Genomic DNA, 23,294 nt, shown 5'->3' on the forward strand with positions numbered 1-23,294 from the left:
GGAACAAAAAGGAGGAGTTCATACATGTGGTAGGGATTAACCACAGCCAGTAAGGAGGAAAGGAAGGGAGCGAGAAAAGGAGATGAAAGGGAGCTAGTAATGGAGAAAAGGACGCAAGGAAAGGTAGAAAGGAATCTAAGAAAGAAAAGGAGTTCACAAATGTGTTAGGGATTAAACACGGCCAGTAGATGGCGATAGTATTGCTTTTAGTGACTGGCTAGTTTCGTCACAGGCTGCTGCAGGGCTGCAGCTCCATACTATTGGTCATACCAGCTAAACTTGTGTTGTATGAAGCTTGCTGAACACGCACCAGTTCAAAATATCTTCTTAAACAAAAGATAGGACAATGTGTGCCTTCAATATCAAATGCCATACGGAAACAATTTATTATAAAACCGTTTGGAGAAACATCAAGTAAAAACACAAAATAGATCAATCTTGACACTTGTACCAAGGATGGCCGGCATCCCTACTCAAACAAAAGCAGACAGATGTTAAAACAAGGCAAAGTGATGTGAGCCCCCAAAATTGTTAGGATTCTCAGGTACACAAGCACTTCTCGGCAAATACATTCAATAGTCCAACCCAACCATAGGCATATTCACATCCTAGCCATCTATTTATTCAACATTTGCTTTTGTTTGAATAGGGCGCTAGGCCACACAGTTAGAACCACAAAAAGAAAAACTAGTCAGACAAAACTGGTTCCAAATAAAACATATGAACACCACCATATTCTCCACATTCACATAAAATGGACATTAGCACTGTCGCTCCAGTATTTCTAACCCAATCACAGAACTAAACGAAGGGAAAGAATGAATGTGGACATGTTTTTGCATATGTGTCCATTTGACCCTGTAAGTGTGTGACAATGTGTACAGGTACCCTGCCTTGTCTACAACTAAGTCAGCATAGAGGTGTTCGATAGCAGACAAAATGGAAAATGCATTAAAATGCGGGTTAAATGCAAGAGAGACAAACCACTGTAGACTAGTGGACTATGCGTAGCCTAACCGCCTTCACTCCCAGCCCTTGATGAACCACATGCATCCCTTATGGCGTAGATGACTAAAGAGATTCTTTACCGCGCAGTGGTGAGAAAGTGAAAAACATTAGACGTACACATCCCGAGAGTGGAAGATTTCATCCCAGTACACACAGAAAAAAGACCTACAACTATTAGGAAAACAGACCAGTTGTCTATTTGTGGTTCAGGGTATGAAGAGTAGAGGAGTCAGAGGAAAGTGCAAAAGTTGACTTTGCACACAAATGCTCTATTAGACACACTGTAGAAACCCCAGCATGGGCTATATAAACCCAGAGTACCATGCAATCAAGTATTATGTGTCCTTGTCTCATGCAGCATGCATCTAACAAAGGCGTAAACAAGAGAAAATGCATCATACTGTATTCTTATAGAACAGTTCGGAAGTTTTACAGTTCCAAAAAGACTAAAGCCTTTAAAAACAGTGTAGTGTTGAAATGCACAGACTGCAATACAATACCTACACAAGTACATAGAAATACAGGATTACAAAATACCATTTGTTGAAATTGTACATAGCATGTTCATTGTAAACAATTCTGACCGGCTTTGCGAGATAGCATGTCCTGGGTATAATTTCCTTTCACCACCGCTGACATCTGAGTAGTTCATCAAATCTGAAAATATAGACCTCTTTTGAGGATCTGTTGAGACTTCGAAAGAACCCCCTCCCACCGCCAACTTTTGATATATACAGACAGTTACATAACAGCAAGTACAATTTGACACAATATCAACCTTCAGAACTACTGTAGTGTATAAAAGGCCCAAAATGATGGTGTTCAACATATCTAATTGTACAATATGCATCGCAATACTGATGTGATTTCCCCAACAAGCTTCATCCTTGAGGCACATTTTTACAGCCATTGTTGTTCACACCACTTGTGCAACTGGTATGTTGGTATACTCCAAAATATAATAATAATGCATATGGCATTAACAGACTCCGATATCAAAATACATACATAAATACATGTACAGTACAAAGACCATGAAACTATCATCTGTTCCTAATATCTAAGCCCTGGGTTCTGACTGAAGGTATGTGACGCTCCTCCATTGTTGCCTCTTCCTTATGTCGTTTACAAAATTCATGTCAAAATATACATTTTCCTTAGTGCACTTTACCCCAATGTAAACATCAACACACAGAAGATGAAAGAGGAATGGGTTTCTTACGCATGGGCATTTTCACACGCACACTGGTCATTGTGCTCAGATATGAGTATAATATGTAGATAAAGGTCAAAGGCTGCATTGAGGATCATTTGAAAATATGCAAGCGGATCTTGTGGAAAGCTTAAACTGTTTATCTTTAGCTTGGCGGCGTCACCTGGACAGCTGAATTCTAGGATGTAGCCTAAAACAGGTTTGAGAGCAAAACTATCTATCTGTGTCTCATCAAAACAATATCCTGTCAACAATTGCCTCTGTGACAGAGATTAGGTGACAGCATTTGATAGGATTAAAGTTCCATGCTTTACTAGTACAAGCATTGGCAGCAAGCTCAAATTGCCATGCTACCATGATTTCAGCGAAATCAAGTGGTATAAACCCGGTTGTCCATGAGAATCAGCACAGAGGAACCAGGAAACCCAGAAGTGGATGAGGTCAGGATGAACGAACATAATGATGAGGTTAGGACAAAATATTGTGCAGTATAATCAACAGGTTTCAAAACGAACTAAACCTGGCTTTAATTTATATGTTAAATAAGATTGGAAGAAATACCCTCTTTGTGAGTTGGGTAAAAATGCTTAGAAATATAAACTAGCAAAATAATTGAAGCATTCGTAAAGGGGACTGCATTTTCCTGCTACTATCAAGCCTGCAAACAAGGGAATAAGAGCTATTTGGCAAACAAGAAAGGCCCTCATTCCATAAGATATGGGTTAAGAGAACAAAAACAAAACAAATCTGTTTCATGGCAGCTAATACCATTTGTTAGTAATACAATGTCTTCACATCAACCAAAACCTGACCTAGCCACAGTGCATTCGGAAAGTATTCAGACCCCTTGACCTTTTCCACATTTTGTTACGTTACAGCCTTATTCTAAAATGAATTAAATAGTTCAATCTACACACAATACCCCTTAATGACAATGCAAAAACAGGTTTTTAGATTTTTTTGCAAATATATAAAAAATAACAAAACTGATATATTTTACATAAGTATTCAGATCTCAGTACTTTGTCGAAACATCTTTGGCAGCGATTATAGCCTCGATTCTTCTTGGGTATGACGCTACAAGCTTGGCACACCTGTATTTGGGGAGTTTCTCCAATTCTTCTCTGCAGATCCTCTCGAGCTCTGTGAAGTTGGATGGGGGGGGGGGGGGGGCGTCGCTGCACAGCTATTTTCTCTCCAGAGATGTTAGATCGGGTCCAAGTCTGGGCTCTGGCTGGGCCACTCAAGGACATTCAAAGACTTGTCCTGAAGCCACTCCTGCGTTGTCTTGGCTATGTGCTTAGGGTCATTGGAGCAGGTTATCATCAAGGATTTCTCTGTACTTTGCTCTGTTCATCTTTCCCTCGATCCTGACTAGTCTCCCACTCCCTGCCGCTGAAAAACATCCCCATAGCATGATGCTGCCACCACTATGCTTCACCATAGGGATGGTGCCAGGTTTCCTCCAGACGTGACACTTGGCATTCAGGCCAAAGAGTTCAATCTTGGTTTCATCAGACCAGAGAATATTGTTTCTCATGGTCGGAGAGTCCTTTAGGTGCCTTTTGGCAAACACCAAGCGGGCTGTCATGTGCCTTTTACTGAGGAGTGGCTTCTGTCTGGCCGCTCTACCATAAAGGCCTGATCGGTGGAGTGCTACAGAGATGGTTGTCCTTCTGGAAGGTTCTCCCATCTCCACAGAGGAACTCTGGAGCTCTGTCAGAGTGACCATCGGGTTCTTGGTCACCTCCCTGACCAAGGCCCTTCTCCCCCGATTGCTCAGGAAGAGTCTTGGTGGTTCCAAACTTATTCCATTTAAGAATGATGGAGGCCACTGTGTTCTTGGGGACCTTCAATGCTGCAGACATTTTTTGGTATCCTTCCCCAGATCTGTGCCTAGACACAATTCTGTGTCGGAGCTCTTAGGGCAATTCCTTCGACATCATGGCTTGGTTTTTGCTCTGACATGCACTGTCAACCGTGGGGCCTTATATAGACAGGTGTGTGCCTTTCCAAATCATGTCCAATCAATTTAATTTATCACAGGTGGACTCCAATCAAGCTGTAGAAACATCTCAAGGATGATCAATGGAAACAGGATGCACCTGAACTCAATTTCGAGTCTCATAGCAAAGGGTTTTAATACTTATGTAAATAAAGTATCGTTTTTTAAAATTTTTTAATACATTTGCAAAAGAAAATCTAAAACACTGTTTTTGCTTTGTCATTATGAGGTATTGTGTGTAGATTGATGAGGGGAAAAAACGATTAAATACGTTTTTGAATAAGTGTGTAACATAACAAAATGTGGAAAAAGTCAAGGGGTCTGAATACTTTACGAATGCACTGTAATTAGTTCAAATAAGAATTGCCCTGCAGTTTTATATGATTCAAAATATACTTCAAACTGTTCAAGATGCAGTCGGGGATCTTAAGCACAACAAATTCGTAACATATTGTTTGAATTGGATTCGTAACATATCATACGAATTGGAAAAAAAAAAAAATAATGTAATGGATGGCGTTGTACCCAATTGGATGATGTAGTACACAAAAAAAGGGACCCGTTTTGGCTCTTTAGCACCACTGTCAAAACTACTGGCTGAGATTATACAAAAGCATCACTAAGTCTCAGCGTACGAGCCTAAATCAAAACATGAATGTGTAAAAAATGAATTCCTCTCAAACTACTCACTTCTTTGAACTACTATTAGCAACTACTATGTACCATGTTTAAAAATAGACATAACAACAAAATATATGGACACAAAACATGATTTAACCTTGGCTAGCCACTATCAATTTAACATTTTCCTTTTTTGGCCCCAAAAATCCACTTAGCTTATAAAAGTAATAAATAAGCCCAGGAAATAAAGTGCAATCTATTTCCTAGTGTTACATATTTACAAAACAATATCCTGGATCAAGTGAAATCTACAAAACAAAATCAATGTCGCAATTTGTTTGAGTTCCTTCGCAGGGGAAACACACTTTTGCCCAAACATTTCCTTCCTTCAACAGTGAGAGTGTCAAGGTGCATCCTTGGAAGATATGTGCTGCATGAAATGATTCAAGGAAATGTCACTTCCTTAGCTTCCCTTTCTGGGGGCTAGAGTCTACTGCGGTATCCCCAACCTTATCAGAGGCAGTTTTGTGCAAAGCAGCTGTCACTTCTGGTGCCTTACTGGAGCCGTTCACCGTGAGAGAGACATCCTTAACAAGCTGCTGTGTGCCAATGTTGTTATCGGTAGAGTCGGGCTCCTGTCTCTTGCCGTCCTCCTCCTCTCCGTCTGAGCACGGCTCCCAGTCATCCTGCTCTTCGCTCTCCGTCGAGCCCTGCACAGCAATCTGAGGCACCAGGGTGAAGCGTTTCACCTCCGTCACCTCCTCGCTGGGTTGGGACATGGGCGTCCAGGAGGCTGCCCTCTGCTGGAGCCGGTTGGCTCCAGGGGCAGTGAGCATCACGGTGAACGTGGGGTTTGTCTTCTGGTCGTCAGACTCGTCAAAGCTCACCTCCTGCACCGCCTCCTGCTTCTTGAAGGAGTCACGGCGCTCCGAAAGGTTGAGCTTCCTCATCACCACCAATTGCTCTGAACGCTCCGCCGCCCAGTCCCTCAGCCTCTGGCAGCCCCCGTAACCCCCCAGCAGCCTCCCGTGGTCCCCGAGGTAGGAGACCCCCCCGCCGCAGACCCCCTCCGCCTCCACGTCCTCCCCCTTGCCCTGGAAAGGCACCTCCAACGTGTGCCTGCGGTGGGGGTATGACTTCTTGTCAACGTGGTAGGCGCTGGAGAGCCTCTCAGCCGACTGCACCCTCTTTAGGAGGGGAGAGCGGGGCGGCTCTGCGCTGCGGGGGCGCACACAATGGCGGACAATGGTTGGGGGGGACAGAGTCTTGCCACGGACTGTGTGGAAGGTCTTGGTGATGCCAGGGAGGGGAGAAGGGGAGCGCTGGGGCGACAGAGGCTGGGGAGAGGAGTTGCAGGCCAGGGGGGACGGGGGGATGCTGCTGGTGGACTTGCGGCGACCCACCTTGGTGTAACGCTGGATACTCAGCTTGGAGCCCAGGCCGTGCAGGGAGCTGGGCCGGATGTGTGCAGCCGGGGAGCTGGGAGAGCTGGAGCAGGGAGAAGTGCTCTGTGGAGAGTTTGTGTCTGAGGGAGAGGTGAATACAGAGTAAGTTTACAGTCCACCTCAAAAGGGGCTATTGCATTGTCATGGACTAAGCGATATTGCAAGCAAAATGGGGAGATAAAAGCTTAAGTTAGTGGTAACAGTAGCGTAGTAATACAGTTGTGACTGTAGCCATAGTAGTAGTAACAGTAGTATTAGTAGTCCTAGTTAGTGTCAGTAGCAACATTGCTGCAGAAGCGTGGGCCTTGTCTTACCTGCAGCCTGGTGGTCGGGGGCAGGACTGCGGCAGGGGGTGGAGGGGCCAGGTGACAGGCTGTGTGTGGGGGAGCCTGGCAGGCTCTCGCTGGACGACACAGAGTGGTGCTGCAGTCCAGAGTTGAAGCTGCGGCTGCTGTGAATCACCGTGCTCTGCTTGGACAGCTTCTTCAGGATGCTCCGCCGCCTAGCTCAGTCAGTGGTTACAAAAAGTTATGAAGGGCTAGCGAAGTGCTTGCGAAGGGTTTTGAAGGGTAAATAGAGCCATAACATTATTATTATAGTATGTGATTCACAGCCTGGGAGTTTTTTTTTCTGTATATGTATGCTGTAAAAAAAATTCTCATTGAGTATAATTTTGTTTTCTAATTGATCAGGGTTAGGTCAACTTGTTTCACGATGATGACAGTAGAGTTATAGAAATGAGAAGGAATACTCTGTGCATTAAGGAGGTCTTCTACAGTATACCTTACGTTTCTTAACCTAAAGTCAAGGCTTAGATTTATTAACTCCATTTTGAAAAAAGGCAACACTGGTGAGGTATGCAGTTTGTTGTCATCCATGCGGTAGTGTGTAGTGATCTCGATTGAACACTGGGGGTAGATTCATGTCGACGGGCGTCAAGTTCCTCTGTGTCCACATCACTAAGGATCTATCATGGTCCACACACCAACACATGCCTCTTCCCCCTCAGGAGACTGAAAAGATTTGGCATGGGCCCTAAGATCCTCATAAATGTTATACAGCTGCACCATTGAGAGCATCTTGACCGGCTGCGTCACCGCTTGGTATGGCAACCGCTTGGCATCCGACCGCAGGGCGATACAGAGGGTAGTGCGTATGGCCCAGTACATCACTTGGGTTGAGCTTCCTGTCATCCAGGACCTCTATACTAGGCAATGTCAGAGGAAGGCCCTAAAGACTCCAGCCAATCAATTCATAGTCTGTTCTCTCTGTTACCGTACGGCAAGCGGTACCGATGCACCAAGTCTGGAACCAACAGGACCCTGAACAGCTTCTACCCCCCAAGCCATAAGACTGCTAAATAGTTAGTTGAAAAGTTAGTCCAGTAGCAATTTGGTTATCTGCATTGACCCTTTTTGCATGAACTTTTTGGACTCGTCGTATACACTGCTGCTACTGTTTATTATCTGTCACTTTATTCCTAGTTAAATGTACATATATTGCTCAATTACTTTGTACCCCTGCATATTGACTCGGTACTGGTACCTCGTGTATATAGCAAAGTTCGTTACTCATTGTGTATTTATTATTACTTTTATTGTTACGCAAATACTTTTCTATTATTTCTCTATTTTATTTCTCTCAGCATTGTTGGTAAGGGCCCGTGGGTAAGCATTTTTTCTGTTAGACTACACCTGTTGCTTACGAAGCATGTAACAAATACAATCTGACTCGATTTGTAATAGTGCCTTTTGCAGTACGACTCTTGCTGGATGTATTTATATAAATGTTTTGAAACAGTATCAACCCCCGCCAGGTTAATATTTCATAACAATACGGCAGCGATATTCCATCAAATTAAATGAGCACAAAAAACAAATCAAAATATTTTCCCCTCACCTGTCCTGATTGTCCCTTCTTTTGCTTTTCTTGCTGCGTCTTGCCATCTTTCCCTTGTGGCTGGTCTTTCGAGCTGGCCCGACCTTGATTGACGTGTTCTCCAATGCAGTAGTCTGAAGGGCCACCTTGCCGCCACTCTGTTGGTGTTTCACAAAAAACTATGAAGGATTGGATCCTCTAATATCACCAACAGTGTTGTTATAGGTTGACAGTAGGTATAGGCTCTAGGGTGTGTATTGTTTTATGTACCTTCAGAAGCAGCTCCATCATCTCTGTGTGGACCAGACCCTGCACGGACTCTCCATTCACGTGAGTGATGAGGTCACCAGCCCTCAGTCCTGCCTCGTGGGCTGGGCTGCCATCTTCCACACTCTGTAAAACAAAAGTTTTTTTTTTTTATTATCACAATTCCTCAGTCTTTGTGGGGTGATGCCGCCTTTTATTATGTAACTATTGGCTAATTCTGGAGCAGGATAGCAAAGGGGCACTCACCGAGACCATGTGGTGCACAGTGTAAACGTCGCTGTCGCCCATGTAGACGCGGATGGCCTGCATGGTGAAGCCGTATTTCTTCCCTGAGCTGTGGATGATGATGGGTGGCCGCAGGCTTCTGAGGCTAAGCGACAGGTCGCGGCTGGGGGACGAATCGCGGGATGAATGATTGGAGGAGAGCGAGCGCGAAGAGATGGGGCTGGGCTGGAGGCCGCCGGGCATATCATCTGGAATGGTACACAAAGGATGAGTTCAAGTTCAGGAAATGAGAAAAGGGATGGGGCAATGGTTGAATTTAGAACAAGCGCCTGCTCTTGTTTAGCATTTACAATCAACTTAACAGCCATTAGCTCTGTGCAAACACACCTGCCATACCACACCCTATTCAGCAATATTTGCCTGCTGGGCACTAGTAACCCTGTATGACTAACTTACACTATATATACAAAAGCATGTGGACACCCCTTCAAATTAGTGTATTCGGCTATTTCAGCCACACCTGTTGCTGACAGCTGCATAAAATCGAACACACAGCCATGTAATCTCCATAGACAAACATTAGCAGTATAATGGCCTTACTGAAGAGCTCAGTGACTTTCAACGTGGCACCGTCATAGGATGCCACCTTCCAACAAGTCAGTTCGTCAATGTTCTGCCCTGCTAGAGCTGCCACGGTCGACTGTAAGCGCTGTTATTTTGAAGTGGATACCTCTAGGAGCAACAACGGCTCAGCCGTGAAGTGGTAGGCCACACAAGCTCACAGAACGGGACCACAGAGTGCTGAACCGCAAAAGTCAACGTTACGATTGACTTTTGTAATGCATTACCCCCAACACAGACCTGCAGTGATGATGAGAGACAGGGCGGAGATGGAGGCAGACTTGGGGACTTTGCCCCCAAGCCTCGGTCTGTCTGGTGTCTGTCTATCTGGTGTCTCCAGCTGGTTTCCAAAGCGTTGGGGGGCTCTGTGGTTCCTGGGGGAAGAGTGTTTGGCCCCAGTGCTGTTGCTACGAATCCTGATCCGATGCAGGTTTGACACTACCACCTCAGCTGTAATACACAGGAATAAGGGTTCAAATCAAATTTGTTTGACCAAAACAGGCAATGTCCAAAGTATCTTTGCAAATAATTTGGTCTGGATGGAAGCTCACTCTAAAGAGAAATTTCATACACTTGAACTCTGTGTTTGTGCCTAGACTGCTTTTTGTTTTGACTGTTTGCCCTTTGATCAGTCTGCACCTGGCTTGGTCATGAATCCTCCTATCAACAAAAAGCAATATCACACAAATCTGTTTGTTTTTATGAAGAATGTTTCATGAGAAATTAAATATCTTATGTGATATTTGAATTTCTGTTGGTTTCCATGAGGCTGTGCAGACTTGAAGAAGAGTGGAGGGGCTTGGGACTGAGCTCACCTTCGTCGTCTGTGGAGAAGGCGAAGCGGGGCATGGTCTCCAGACTGTGGGTGCTGCTCATCACCAGGGGGCTGGTGCCCCTCTCAGAATGGAAGGAATTGGACGAGGCCCGAGGGCGCAGGCTGCAACACATCAACGGCAGTGTCAGTTAGGAGTAGAAGGGGCAATGGTGACATCCTATCTACAGCTAAAATAGTAATTTATGATGTGTGCAGCCATTGGTTAATGCACACCCTATTCAGCAAACATTTCTTGACTTTTCGGAACTAATCATCATTTTATGCACTTTCACCCAATGTTTTGGAGCGCGTCCAATAAAGACGTGTTTTAACTCTTACACAGGGAATCCTAACAGAAACATAGAGCTACAAACTCATCTTGGCTCTGCTCACCTGCCCCTGCGATCTTGGTGCTGGCGTTCCTGTCTCTGGATGTCTCCTCCCAGGGAGGGTGTGAAACGCCCATCCCAGCCCTCCTTGTCCTCACTGTGGCTGCGGTCCGATGAGAAGCTCAGGTTGGACGGTGTGGCCAGATGTTCTGTGCTGCTGTACACCTGAAAGCATGGAGTAGCCACATTAGCTAGGGTGGTCAAGTTTGGTGAACTTGGCACCAACAAAACCTTTTTTTCTCTTTCACAGATTTAAGGAGTTTTCCATTATATTGTATTTACAAAGAATTGCTCAACAAACGACTAATATTATTGACATTTGTAATATTTTAAAAAGGTACGTTCCGAACCTTGCTGAAGCGGTTTGACCAGGAGGAAAACTGACGGATTTCCAGGGAAGACTCTTCATCGTTGGTTTCGTCATCCTCATCTGAGGCCAAATGGTGGTAACGCTCTAAGCGAGCTGCAAACATGACAACACAAAATGAGTGGAACTCAGGAACAAGGACCGTACCGTAAAATCCGAACCAGGACATTTAGTGTATTTCAGGAAAACATATAGTTTTCATTAAACACAATTGACTAGTGAAAATATCAATAAGCATTAGACCGGCATGAAGAGCAAATATCACTACATCTGTGGAGATATACTGGCAATAGAAAGAATGGATCTTTGTCTTTAATGAGAGAACTTATGAAGGACTGCCCGTACTGTCAAAGTAGCTGGTGTCGTCCTCCGCTTCCAGCTGAGGGATGAATTCGGCTTTCAGTCGCAGTAGTCCGTTCCAGTCCAGACGTAAGAAAAAGGGGTGTTGTTTTACCTCAGGTGCTCCTCCTAGAACAATATTTAGTTTTCCGATTACGGTCGTGTGCAAATCTCAGAAAAATAGCCAACAGCAACACGTCAGACTAGGATGATGTGGAATGAAAGACGAGGCCTCGGGTTCCAATATCTAGACTAGCCCACCACTTAGAATGAAGCAATAGGGCATGCATTCTAAGTGGGATGCTAGTATGGACGTTGGAACGTAGTTTTGTTGTCTACGAACCTGTCCCCAGTCGCTCCAGAGGGCTCTGCCTCAGCAGCCGTGTGATCATGTCCTGGGCGTCTGCAGGTAAAGCATCATCCCCATCGGGCCAGATGATGTCATCTGTACATCGAGCAAGCAAACGTTAATGAGAGGATCTCCACATTAAACACAATTAAAGAAAGCCTACATACTGTACATATTCCATCAACGGAATACTTACCACTGACAACCTGCCCAAAGAGTTCCTCGGGAGTGTCCCCAAAGAAGGGCACACATCCAACCAGGAACTCATACAGGATGACTCCCATGGCCCACCAGTCTACTGGCTTCCCATAGCCCTGTCTCAGTATCACCTCTGGGGCTATGTACTCTGGGGTGCCACACACCTAGAGAACCACACCAATAATATTCAGTTATACCGTAACATTTGCATTCAGATTTTTGTAACACAATGGAGTTTAGTTACACAGTAGTTATGAGATGGTACACCTATACTGGGTTGAGTATTTGAAAGTATTTGAAAGTATTTGTATTCCAAAAAAAATTGTCTGGCATTTCGGTATATTGTTTTCCTATGCCTTATTATGGAGCTGAATGTATTTATAGTGAAAGGACAAATAAAGGGTTAAGTGGTTGACAAGACTCTCACCTGTTTGTCGATGAACTCCCTGGTGTCTTTCTCCATGTGACCCTCGTAAAGGTTAGTGGTCATGTTCATCAGGCCAATTCTGGACAGGCCAAAGTCGGTCAATTTGATGTGGCCCATAGAAGTGATCAACAAGCTGCAGGTGGCATAGAGAGAAATGTTAAAGCTACATTTTCTTCGACTTGAGGTACGGTACCTTCAGAAAGTATTCACACCCATTTTTCCACATTTTGATGTGTTACAGCATGAATTTAAAATGTATTACATTTAGATTTTGTGTCACTGGCCTACAAACAATAACCCATAATGTCAAAGTGGAATTATGTTTTTATAAATAGCTATATATTTTCTAAAAATTAAAAGGTGTAATGTCTTTTGTAAATAAGTATTCAACCCCTTCGTTATGGCAAGCCTAAATAAATTCAGGAGTAAAAATTTGCTTAACAAGTCACATAAGTTGCATGGATTCACTCTGTGTGCAATAATAGTGGTTAACATGATTTTTGAATGGCAACCTCATCTCTGTACCCCACACATAACATGATCTGTAAGGTCCCTGAGTCGAGCAGTGAATTTCAAACACAGATTCAATCACAAAGACCAGGGAGATTTTCCAATGCCTTGCAAAGAAGGGCACCTATTGGTAGAAAAAAAAGACATTGAATACCCCTTTGAGCAGGATGAAGTTATTAATCACTCTTTGGATGGTGTATCAATACACCCAGTCACTACAAAGATACAGGCGTCCTTCCTAGCGCCTAAGTTGCCAGAGAGGAAGGAAACCGCTCAGGGATTTCACCATGAGGCCAATGGTGACTTTAAAATAGTTACAGCGTTTAATGGCTGTGATAGAAGAAAACTGAAGACGGATGAACAACATTGTAGTTGCTCCACAATACTAACCTAAATGACAGAGTGAAAAGAAGGGAGCCTGTAGAGAATAAAAATATTCCAAAACATGCATCTTGTTTGCAATAAGGCATTTAAGTAAAACTGAAAAAAATGTGGCCTGAAAACAAAGCATTATGTTTAGGGAAAATCCAATGCAACACATCACTGAGTACCACTCTTTATATTTGTGGCTACATCATGTTATGGGTATGCTTGTCATCGGCAAAGACTAGGGAGTTCTTTTTTTAATGTACGGAATAGAGCTAAGCACATGCAAAATCCTAAAGGTAAACCTGTTTCAGTCTGCTTTCCAACAGACACTGGGAGACAAATTCACCTTTCAGCAGGACAACTACCTAAAACACAAGGCCAAATATACATCTATACTGAAGTTGCTTACCAAGACGACACTGAGTGTTCTTTAGCTCCTAGTTACAGTTTTGACCTAAATTGTCTTGAAAACTTATGGCAAGACTTGAAAATGGCTGTCTAGAAATGATCAACAACCAACTTGAAAGAGCTGAAGAATAAAATAAATAAATAAATGTGCCGATATTATACAATCCTGCTGTGCAAAGCTCTTAGAGACTTGCCCAGAAAGACAGCTGTAATCGCTGCCAAAGGTGATTCTAACATGTATTGACTCAGGGGTGTGACAAATTTGCAAAAATGTAGATGTTTTTATTTTCTTCACTTTGTCATTATGGGGTATTGTGTGTAGATGGGTGAGGGGGGAAAAAACGATTTAATCCATTTTGAATTCAGGCTGTAACACAACAAAATGTGGAGTAAGTCAAGGGGTATGAATACTTTCTGAAGGCACTGCTTGTAAAGAGGTTTAAAGCTTATTGTGGACTCACTTGTCAGGTTTGAGGTCTCTATGAACAATGCCGTAGTTGTGAAGGTACTCCAAGGCCAGCACAGTCTCAGCAAAGTACATCCGGGTCATGTCCACGGGAAGGGGGCCCATGTTCTTCAGCAGGTTAGCACAGTCCCCACCTGCAAGAGATAATCAACAGTTATGCTAAAGCTAGGAGAAATCATGGGTGGATCAAATTTGCCTTTCCAACTATACTGAACAAAAATATTATATATAAATGCAACATGTAAAGTGTTGGTCCCATGTTTCATGAGCTGAAATAAAAGATCCCAGAAATGTTTCATACCCACAGAAAAGCTTATTTCTCAAAAAAATTGGTGCACAAATTTGTTTACATCCCTGTTAGTGAGCATTTCTCCTTTGCCAAGATAATCCATCCACCTGACAGGTGTGGCATATCAAGAATTTGATTAAACAGCACGATCATTACACAATAAAAGGCCACTCTATAATGTGCAGTTTTGTCACACAACACAATGCCACAGATGTCTCAAGTTGTGAGGGAGCGTCATTTGGCATGCTGACTGCAGGAATGTCCACCAGAGCTGTTGCCAGAGAATTGAATGTTAATTTCTCTACCATAAGCCGCCTCCAACGTCGTTTTAGAGAATTTGGAAGTACGTCCAACCAGCCTCACAACCACAGACCACATGTAACCACGCCAGCCCAGGAGCTCCACATCCGGCTTCTTCACCTGCGGGATCGTCTGAGACCAGCTACCCGGACAGCTGATGAAAATGATGAGTATTTCTGTCTGCAATAAAGCCCCTTGTGTGGAAAAACTCATCCTGATTGGCTGCGCCCTTACCCAGTCATGTAAAATCCATAGATTAGAGCCTAATTAATTCATTTCAATTGACTGACTTCCTTATATGCACTGTAACTCAGCAAAATCGTTAATTGTTGCGTTTATATTTTTGTTCAGTATATTTCCATTCCAACATGACAGAGTCATGATAAACATATCGCTTTTGGGTTAGAATATCATATGACATTACCTTCCACATACTCCATCACCATGCACAGGTGGCGTCGTGTCTCAAAGGAGCAGAACATGGAGACCACAAATGGGTTCTCGGCGAAGGTTAGGATGTCCCGCTCCACAAACACCTGCTGGATCTGGTTCCTCAGGACAAGGTTTTGCCTGTTGATCTTCTTCATGGCGAAACGTTGCCGAGTGTCTCTGTGTCGGACCAGGTATACAGCCCTGCCAACCACCACAGGACAGGAGCCATGTCATACAAGACCTCCACATTGATAATCCATGACTACAGGGACAGTTCAATCCATAAAAGTGGAATTGTAGTTAATATTCAATAGTTTTCTAAATGTTTACTAACCATGACAGAAGTCTACAGTTGGCATTTTACTGTTAACCTTTAACTGACTATAACTGAAGTGACAGAGTGCACTGATTTCAAATCAACATGATAATAGCTAATTGGGAGTCCATGTTTTCAGTGATCAGCGTGGTTAACCACTTGCCTGTTTAGCGCTTACCCATAGGCTCCATTACTGATGAGCTTGATGGTTTCAAAGTCACTCTCCAGTGGTTTCCTTCGCGTCGGGGTGAGTGCCTGGGGACACTTGTTCTGCTGCAAACAGTGCAAACAATAAGAGAATTAAGAGGCAGCCATTATTCAAAAGGTGCCAGGGGACCCATTAACCCACTGGTGCCAGTATGATTACATAGCCGGTCTACCAAATAACGTCATGTAAATAAAGCTGCTTATTATGTTGTTAACTGAAAGTCCAGTTTATGTGATTCTGTTGGCAATCTCATGCTAAAAACCTAGTACATCACAGGCAAGCTAATGCCCAATTCACATTCGTGACATTTTTCATTACGCGGTAAGTCCTCTTAACGTAATCTCGTTCTGCTACTGGACGGAGAGCATAGGGTTTCACAATGCAAGGCAAAATGGAGGAGAGCCTAGTTTCTCGTCCGAGAAGGCATTTATTTTGGGAGATTGTAAAATAGGCCCTTTTCATTCAAGACAGGAGAAACGTACTGTTTCAGGTGATAATAAAACATGTTTCGTTGAGTTACTTTTTCCTCAACTTCTTTCTCTAACTTTCTATCAAGTCAAGCTAGCTTACAGAGCAGCTAGCTAGCTAACTAAAAGCAAGGCTAGGTTGAAAATACTGTAGCTCGTGATCTCCACCTAAAAATGATCAAAAACAAAAGTCCTTACCATCACAAAAACAGACATATAATATAATTGGCTTAACAGACAACATTTCTATTAAAATAGTACTCAATTATAGGAATGAGTAATTGTTTACAAGTTGCTAGTTATCCCATAAAGCCATCACCGAAAACCACATATATTTTCATCTTGTTCTGTGGTTTGGTAACTTCCTATTCTATTGACAGACTCTGGCTGCACTGAAGACGTTGCATAGTTTGGAAAAGTGTGCGTCACCCGTTTCGCAATGGAGCCTTCAACCGCAGGGGGGGGTGCTGCGATACCACTCCGTTAAGGAAAATTTCCCATTGAAATGAATGACATCTGGTGCAACGCAACGGACTGCTCAGGCGGAATGTGAATGAGGCATAACTCCTTACCTCCACAGACTCATCAGACTCCAATGTCATCGACGGAGCGGACTCATACTGCTCAAGCTGTACCATATCTAAAAGAGCAGGGAAGAAAGATATGATTTAACAGCAATGCAATGATATTGATTGGTACTGGATATCTGTCTCAAGTGCGGGAAATTCAGGTCAGTGTTATGGCAAAAGATATACCAATACCTTCGAGGGGGTCGCGAGTCAAGCCCAGTTGGTTGATGATGTAACGTGGAATATCGGTCTTGATGCCCTGGCCCTCCTTGGCATGACCCTCGGCTGCCTCCAGCAGATGATAGAACTCTTCCGGGTCAAATTCCTGCCAATGACATCCAAGGGCCATTAGATTAGATTGGATTAAAGTGAATAAAATCACTTAGTCATGAAAGAGCTTATTGGCAATACAGTGGCTTAAAAACCAGCGACAAAACAGATTAAGAGAGACGGCTTTCCAACGCTCTCAACAGAATCAATCGCATTTTCAATCGGAATGAGATTTTCTCTCCGTCTCACCAGGCACTCGAGCAGCCTCGCCGGTCGGGATATGATGATGAGAATCTTCTTCACCAGCTGGGTGATGACAGATACCTCCTCGCTCTCCGAGCGATCATACGCCTGAAATGCAAAGCCAAAATGTTATCAGCTTCTGAACAGAGCACAACATGGAGATGATCAACTGTGTTGAAGACTCAGAGAGCTCAAAAACAGAGGAGCCTTTATATCTCTTTCACCATAGCAAGACCGCAACCACATAGCATTAAAGCCAACATACTACGTCCAAATCAACCTAGCTACCTGCAGCATGACCACAGAATGCATTACTTGCAGACATAGGCCCTGTCTAGAAAGAAACCCTAGCCCCTAGGCACTTCTGTAGATCTGAGAGGACTGAATAAGTAAAACGGCGATAATTCCACCCAGGTGCCTAGGGGGAAGGGGCAACGGGTTGTTCTTTGTTCTTCCGTGGATAATCAATTCCAGAGAATAATTTGTTCTACAGAACACAAAATCAGGAAGCAAATGGATCTTAAGCCCTCGCACTATGCATCATTATTGGCTACCCCAAGCATCACAATCAGGTACCTGGGCGGCAGGTAGCCAAGCGGTTAGAGTGTTGGCCCAGTAACCGAAAGGTCGCTAGTTTGAATCACAGAGCCGACTATTTGAAAAATCTGTTGATGTGCCCTTGAGCAAGGCACTTAACCCTTATTGCTCCAGGGATGCCGTTGATAATGGCTGGCCATGACCCCACTCTCTGAGGTTATCTCAGGGGCAGTTGGATTATGCAAAAAACACTGTGATGGAAAATTTGATCATGTGAAGAGACAGCCTTGAAAATGTTCATAAATAATCCTTGGTTCCTGCCTGTGCTTGGTAAAGATATGAGGGGTGGCGACATGACCCCCTCCTTAGGACCATCTGGCAGAATGCCAAGAATATGGTCTATAAGTAAAGATAGGAGACGGTGCCTGACAAATGCCCGGAATCAACCCAATGAACTATGCCTATGTAAGCAGTATATAAGAGATCTAACGGGACTGCCCCGGGGGAGCTCACTTCAAACCGGTACTTTATGCATCTAAGTTTGACTGTGACCTCTCCAGCCTGCTGTTAATAAACAATGATTCATTTAAGATTGACTTCGAGTGTCCTTGTGTAGAATTTCCACGACAACACATTTGAAATAAGACAAATATAAGCACCCACCAAATTATTATTATGTTTTAGTTTGATTCACTTTTGATTCGCTGTCCTTCTGAGGCCAGTTGCAAGTGACTGGACAGCTGGGTCACAATGTACAGACACCAGACCTGGGTTCAAATACATGTGTATTTGAGTATTTTCAAATAGTGTGGCCGAAATCTACTACTGCTATTTGAAGTATTTTCAAATAATTTCCTATTTAGCCTAATACTTATTAGGGTCAAATGCATTGGAGTATTTATTTGTATTCGAAAATACACTGTGTATTTGAGTATTTTCAAATACATGCCAAAACTTTCCTAGTGTATTTCAAAATACGTTCCAATATTCAACTACTTGTATTTTCCAAAGAAATTATCTGAATACTTACTTTTAAATGTATGTGAAAGTAATCGAAATAATTGAAATAGTATTTGAACTCAGGTCTGATACACACACACACAAAGAGGACGATTAACTACACTGAACAAAAATATAAACGCAAAATGTAAAGTGTTGGTCCCATTTTTCATGAGCTGAAATAAGATCCCACAAATATTCAATATGCACAAAAATATTATTTTTCTAAAATTTTGGCCACAAATTTGTTTACATCCCTGTAAGTGAGCATTTGTCCTTTGCCAAGATAATCCATCCACTTGACAGGTGTGGCATATCAAGAAGCTGATTTAACCACATGATCATTACACAGGTGCACCTTGAGCTGGGGACAATAGAAGGTCACTCTAAAATGCGCAGTTTTGTCACACAACACAATGCTACAGATGTCTCAAGTTGAGGGAGCGTGCCATTGGCATGCTGACTGCAGGAATGTCCACCAGAGCTGTTGCCAAATAATTGAATGTTCATTTCTCTACAATAAGCCACCTCCAACATCATTTTAGAGAATATTTCAGTATGCCCAACTGTCCTCACAACCACAGACCACGTGCATGACGTCGTGTGGGCGAGTGGTTTGCTGATGTCAACGTTATGAACACGGTGCCCCATGAATGCACAGAGATACCGTGACGAGATCTTGAGGCCCATTGTCGTGCCATTCATCCGCCGCCATCACCTTATATTTCAGCATGATAATGCATGGCCCCATGTCGCAAGGACTTGTACACAATTCCTGGAAGCTGAAAATGTTCCAGTCATTCCATGGTCTGCATACTCACCAGACATGTCACCCATTGAGCAAGCTTGGGACGCTCTGGATCGACGTGTACGACAGCGTGTTCCAGTTCCCGGCAATATACAGTAACTTCACACAGCCATTGAAGAGGAGTGGGACAACATTCCACAGGCCACAATCAACAGCCTGATCAACTCTATGCGAAGGAGATTTTGCGCTGCATGATGCAAATGGTGGTCACACCAGATACTGACTGGTTTTCTGATCCACGCCCCTACCTTTTTTTTAAAAAAGGTATCTGTGACCAACAGATATATCTACATTCCCAGTCATGTAAAATCCATAGGTTAGGGCCAAATACATTTATTTCAATTGACTGATTTCCTTATATGAACTGTAACTCAGTAAGATATTTGAAATTGTTCCATGTTGCGTTTATGTTTTTGTTCACTACATTTACCACCCGTTACATAAAGTGAGTTTGCCTTCAAGGAAAACTGTCTGCTTGGGTTAGAGTGGTGAGAGCAAGACTGAGTTTCGATATAAGGGGAACTCTGGGGAAGAGAATGCACGCTGCTCTGGATAGAGGAGCTCTGGATAGAGGAGCAACCCCACGGAGCCACATGAGAAAGCCTCAGTCATGCTGTGGCCTCCGTGAGGGCAAATTTGATCCCTTAATAACAAAACAAGCCAAGGCAATGAGGACGAACGTCTGAAAAGGGAGGAGAAAAGCGATGTGTCCTTAACAGATGTGTGAAATGTGGGCAGAAATATTACACACACACACACACACACACACACACACACACACACACACACACACACACACACACACACACACACACACACACACACACACACACACACACACACACACACACACGTATCCCCAAGAAAATGCATCAGACAGGACGTTACATCAACAAAGGAGAATATTCCTTGGCTGTATTCTGAGGGCCTCCTGATTCAAACGGTGAGTCCTCATCCTTGGCTGCACTAGCTAAACCATACAAATAACATGCCATCCAAAAACAACTTATTTATTCCTCAGGGGGTTGACATATCATATGCAAATCATAAAACAACTGGATGCCCAAGGGTAGTCTGAGGAAACACATTTTAGACTCAAGTGCTGGCAGTTATTGTCCGATCACACTGATAAACCTAGACGCAAAAGATATTTGTGGATATCCCACCTCGTGGAGCAGCTTCTCCAGTTTCTCCTGCAGCTCCACAAAGTAGCGTGAAGTGACCACGCCCGTGTGGGACTTGTCCAGGCAGTCTCGGACCAGCTCCACCAGCTGGTGCTGGATGAAGCCCAGCACGCCATCGGACAGTGGGAGGGTGCTGTCTGGGGAGCAGGCGGTGACGATATCCAGCAAGCGCTCTTCCATCTGTGCTGTGGCCTAAAGGGACAGCAAACACACACAACATTATACCCCAAAAAAACACACCTAAGCATTAGTTTAGTAAGATCAGAAATAGTGAAAATGCATTCAATCAAAGTCTGGAACCAAGTGCAATCCTCAGTAGCACCCAAAACAGGGTAGCCATGGTTAAGTGATCCTTCTGGAGCGCCCAATACTGCTAATTATCTTCAGACATGTTATGGCGACCATGGTTAGTCCAAGTGCAACGTTCAGAAAGTCAGATAAGTCAGAGTAATCACATTCCCCAGAAGCAGAGGGGAAATTAGCTTTCTGATTATGGCAAATACAAACAGACATTGCTTCCTGTACAACAAAAGGGGGAGGAGACAACATGACGTACCTTAGGGAACCGTTCTTTGTAAACATGGTTCATCATGACGACCTCATTGTCGAATGAACCCATTGTTCTTCCGGGGCTAAAACAGAAAAGGACACAGATCTTGTCAATGTTTATTATTCCAATCCAACCAAATGGACTGGCAGAGCTCGCAAAAATCTGTGAAGCAGTCGGCATTGACAGTTCTTATTGGGTGGTTGCAATATTTTGAATAACGGCTAAGATGATCATCCCAAGTGAAGATTCATTGTGGAATAGTGAATGTGCAACATTCAGACAAAGATACAAATCTAATCCCTTCAAAACATCTAATCGACACATTTTATTTTGCTTCCAAACTCATTTCCTGTTTCACTTTGCTGCTTTAGATTATTTTTTTGAACTCTTCAGTATTAGGTAAGAGAACAGCTGGTGTAAGACACGGACCACATCTACACTGTCTGTCTGGCCCATGTAACAGACCAACAGGCCCTTCCCTCTCACGTTGTCCCGCCTAATCTCATTGTCCAAGAGTTAGGGGTACGGTGCAGAAATGCATCCCAGCCACAGACCCATTCAGCGCAATGAAAGAGGCTTCTGTTGCAGCAGATGGCAGCCTGACCACCACACACTGCAGCCCGCCCCCTCCCCCTAACTCACCCCCTGAGAACCTCCAGCCTAGCTGGTCCCCGCAGTGCTCTGCACCCACCCACCTACGCACTGCACGCCATGCCACGACAACACAGGGAGCTCGGGCGGAACATGGTACACAACACTGCTCGCCTTAAGCCACGCAGCTGCACCACCTCTGCGTCCTAACCTATGCTTAATCTGACCCTACGAGAGTCCCACAAATTGGTGCAGTATGTTACTTATTACAAAACAGGCTCATTTTCTACAATATTATACCACACTAGAACAGTGAAGGTGGGAACTGCAATCCCACTGTGTAGTGAGTTTAGCTAGAGGTCAAATTGAGTCTTACTGAACATTAGCAACTGCAAAATACTTTAGCTTTACTTTGTTACAGGACTGAATACATTTTGACTGACCACACTGTCAGAACTAGTAGCAGGGTTGGATTGTATGAAGCAGGATCAATAACTAGCTAACGCATTGATTCTGCTTTGTGAAACAGCCCCCAGGTAAGGGGATGTAGATGAATACATTGTCTCCATTCGTCAGTTCACTGTGTAAATACTCCACTGACTCATGCTCTCGGCCACACCTAAGTTCTATATCGCAACACAAAGGGAGGCGAGTTAATTAAGAACCAGGCAAAACAATGAGATCCTGGTACGGTACAGTCAAATCTAGGTTTGACTTAATACATTGTTTTTGAAGATGTTCCAATTTGCATGTAATACATTTCCAGGTCTGATAAAACATTTTAAAAATCCACAAAAATGTACGTAAGGGTGATGATGCATTAAATCTCATTTTGATGATATGGCACATTAAAGTTAAGGCGAGGGTTAACGGACGGCTACCTGAGGCTGCGGGACCGAGGGCGCATGATCGGTGAGGGTCGCACTTCCTCGTCGGTCACGCTCTCTGAGCTGCGGAAGTGCTTGAACAGGAAGTGGAGCTCGTCTTGAGTGGGCTGGTAGGGGAGCTGGTGCAGGCGCTCCTGGGAAGAGGAGGAGGACTGGAGGAAAATTAGTACTTTTAACATTCAAACGCCAACACTTATTCCTGAAGGATGGAGGATCAGTATCATAATTAGGACAAGAGAATGGTTATTTTTTGTGGCTTTTGAGGCTGAGTACATTATTTTCCTGATTATTTTTATGAGATGAAAGGCAATCTGGCAATCTGTCAGATGTTTTGCCCCATGGGTCCTGAATAGCAGTAGATCATGGTGACTTGGCCTGCTGCATCTGTGATGCCCCTTTTCTGCCTGCTCATACAGAGGTCACTGAGGATCACTGAAAGGCCTATTGTCCCAGTCTGACCTTGCCGCATATGCCGACCTTTCCCTTATAAAACTACTCACAAATGGAAGAACACATGGCCTGTTCTCATCTTAGACCCTCATCTAATTTTTGCACCACCACCCTTCTCCTTCAGAATGGAGACCTTTGATTTTCAGTTTTTTTTCAACCTAATTCAGCCTTGAGACAATTTTTTTCTTGAGCGGATGGTCAGGGGGCCGGAACATAATTACAAATAATCTGAAGACTGCAAATCGAAAGCAATAAGTCCAAACATACAGTGCACT

General features: G+C 43.7%; 1 protein-coding gene across 4 annotated transcripts in view; it reads right to left on the bottom strand.

Annotated features, from left to right (window-relative positions):
- Positions 1-351: 351 nt before the first annotated feature.
- Positions 352-23,294, bottom strand: part of LOC106613636 (microtubule-associated serine/threonine-protein kinase 3) — a 57,413-nt gene continuing 34,470 nt past the window's right edge. For all 4 annotated transcript variants that reach the window (XM_014216095.3, XM_014216094.3, XM_045687406.2 and 1 more), the window contains 22 exons: positions 22,564-22,721; positions 21,098-21,173; positions 20,524-20,733; positions 17,020-17,121; positions 16,693-16,825; positions 16,504-16,571; positions 15,435-15,529; positions 14,933-15,141; positions 13,915-14,053; positions 12,167-12,299; positions 11,738-11,903; positions 11,536-11,637; positions 11,199-11,321; positions 10,837-10,949; positions 10,491-10,651; positions 10,099-10,220; positions 9,524-9,733; positions 8,684-8,910; positions 8,441-8,563; positions 8,192-8,328; positions 6,607-6,794; positions 352-6,372 (listed from right to left, as the gene is read on the bottom strand). In XM_014216095.3, the coding sequence (XP_014071570.1) occupies positions 5,303-6,372; positions 6,607-6,794; positions 8,192-8,328; positions 8,441-8,563; positions 8,684-8,910; positions 9,524-9,733; positions 10,099-10,220; positions 10,491-10,651; positions 10,837-10,949; positions 11,199-11,321; positions 11,536-11,637; positions 11,738-11,903; positions 12,167-12,299; positions 13,915-14,053; positions 14,933-15,141; positions 15,435-15,529; positions 16,504-16,571; positions 16,693-16,825; positions 17,020-17,121; positions 20,524-20,733; positions 21,098-21,173; positions 22,564-22,721 (4,065 nt within the window). In that variant the 3' untranslated portion in view covers positions 352-5,302. The remainder of the gene's footprint in view (positions 6,373-6,606; positions 6,795-8,191; positions 8,329-8,440; positions 8,564-8,683; positions 8,911-9,523; positions 9,734-10,098; positions 10,221-10,490; positions 10,652-10,836; positions 10,950-11,198; positions 11,322-11,535; positions 11,638-11,737; positions 11,904-12,166; positions 12,300-13,914; positions 14,054-14,932; positions 15,142-15,434; positions 15,530-16,503; positions 16,572-16,692; positions 16,826-17,019; positions 17,122-20,523; positions 20,734-21,097; positions 21,174-22,563; positions 22,722-23,294) is intronic.

Source organism: Salmo salar, chromosome 10 (genome assembly GCF_965601325.2).
Source record: "Salmo salar chromosome 10, fSalSal1, whole genome shotgun sequence".
Classification (NCBI taxonomy): domain Eukaryota; kingdom Metazoa; phylum Chordata; class Actinopteri; order Salmoniformes; family Salmonidae; genus Salmo; species Salmo salar.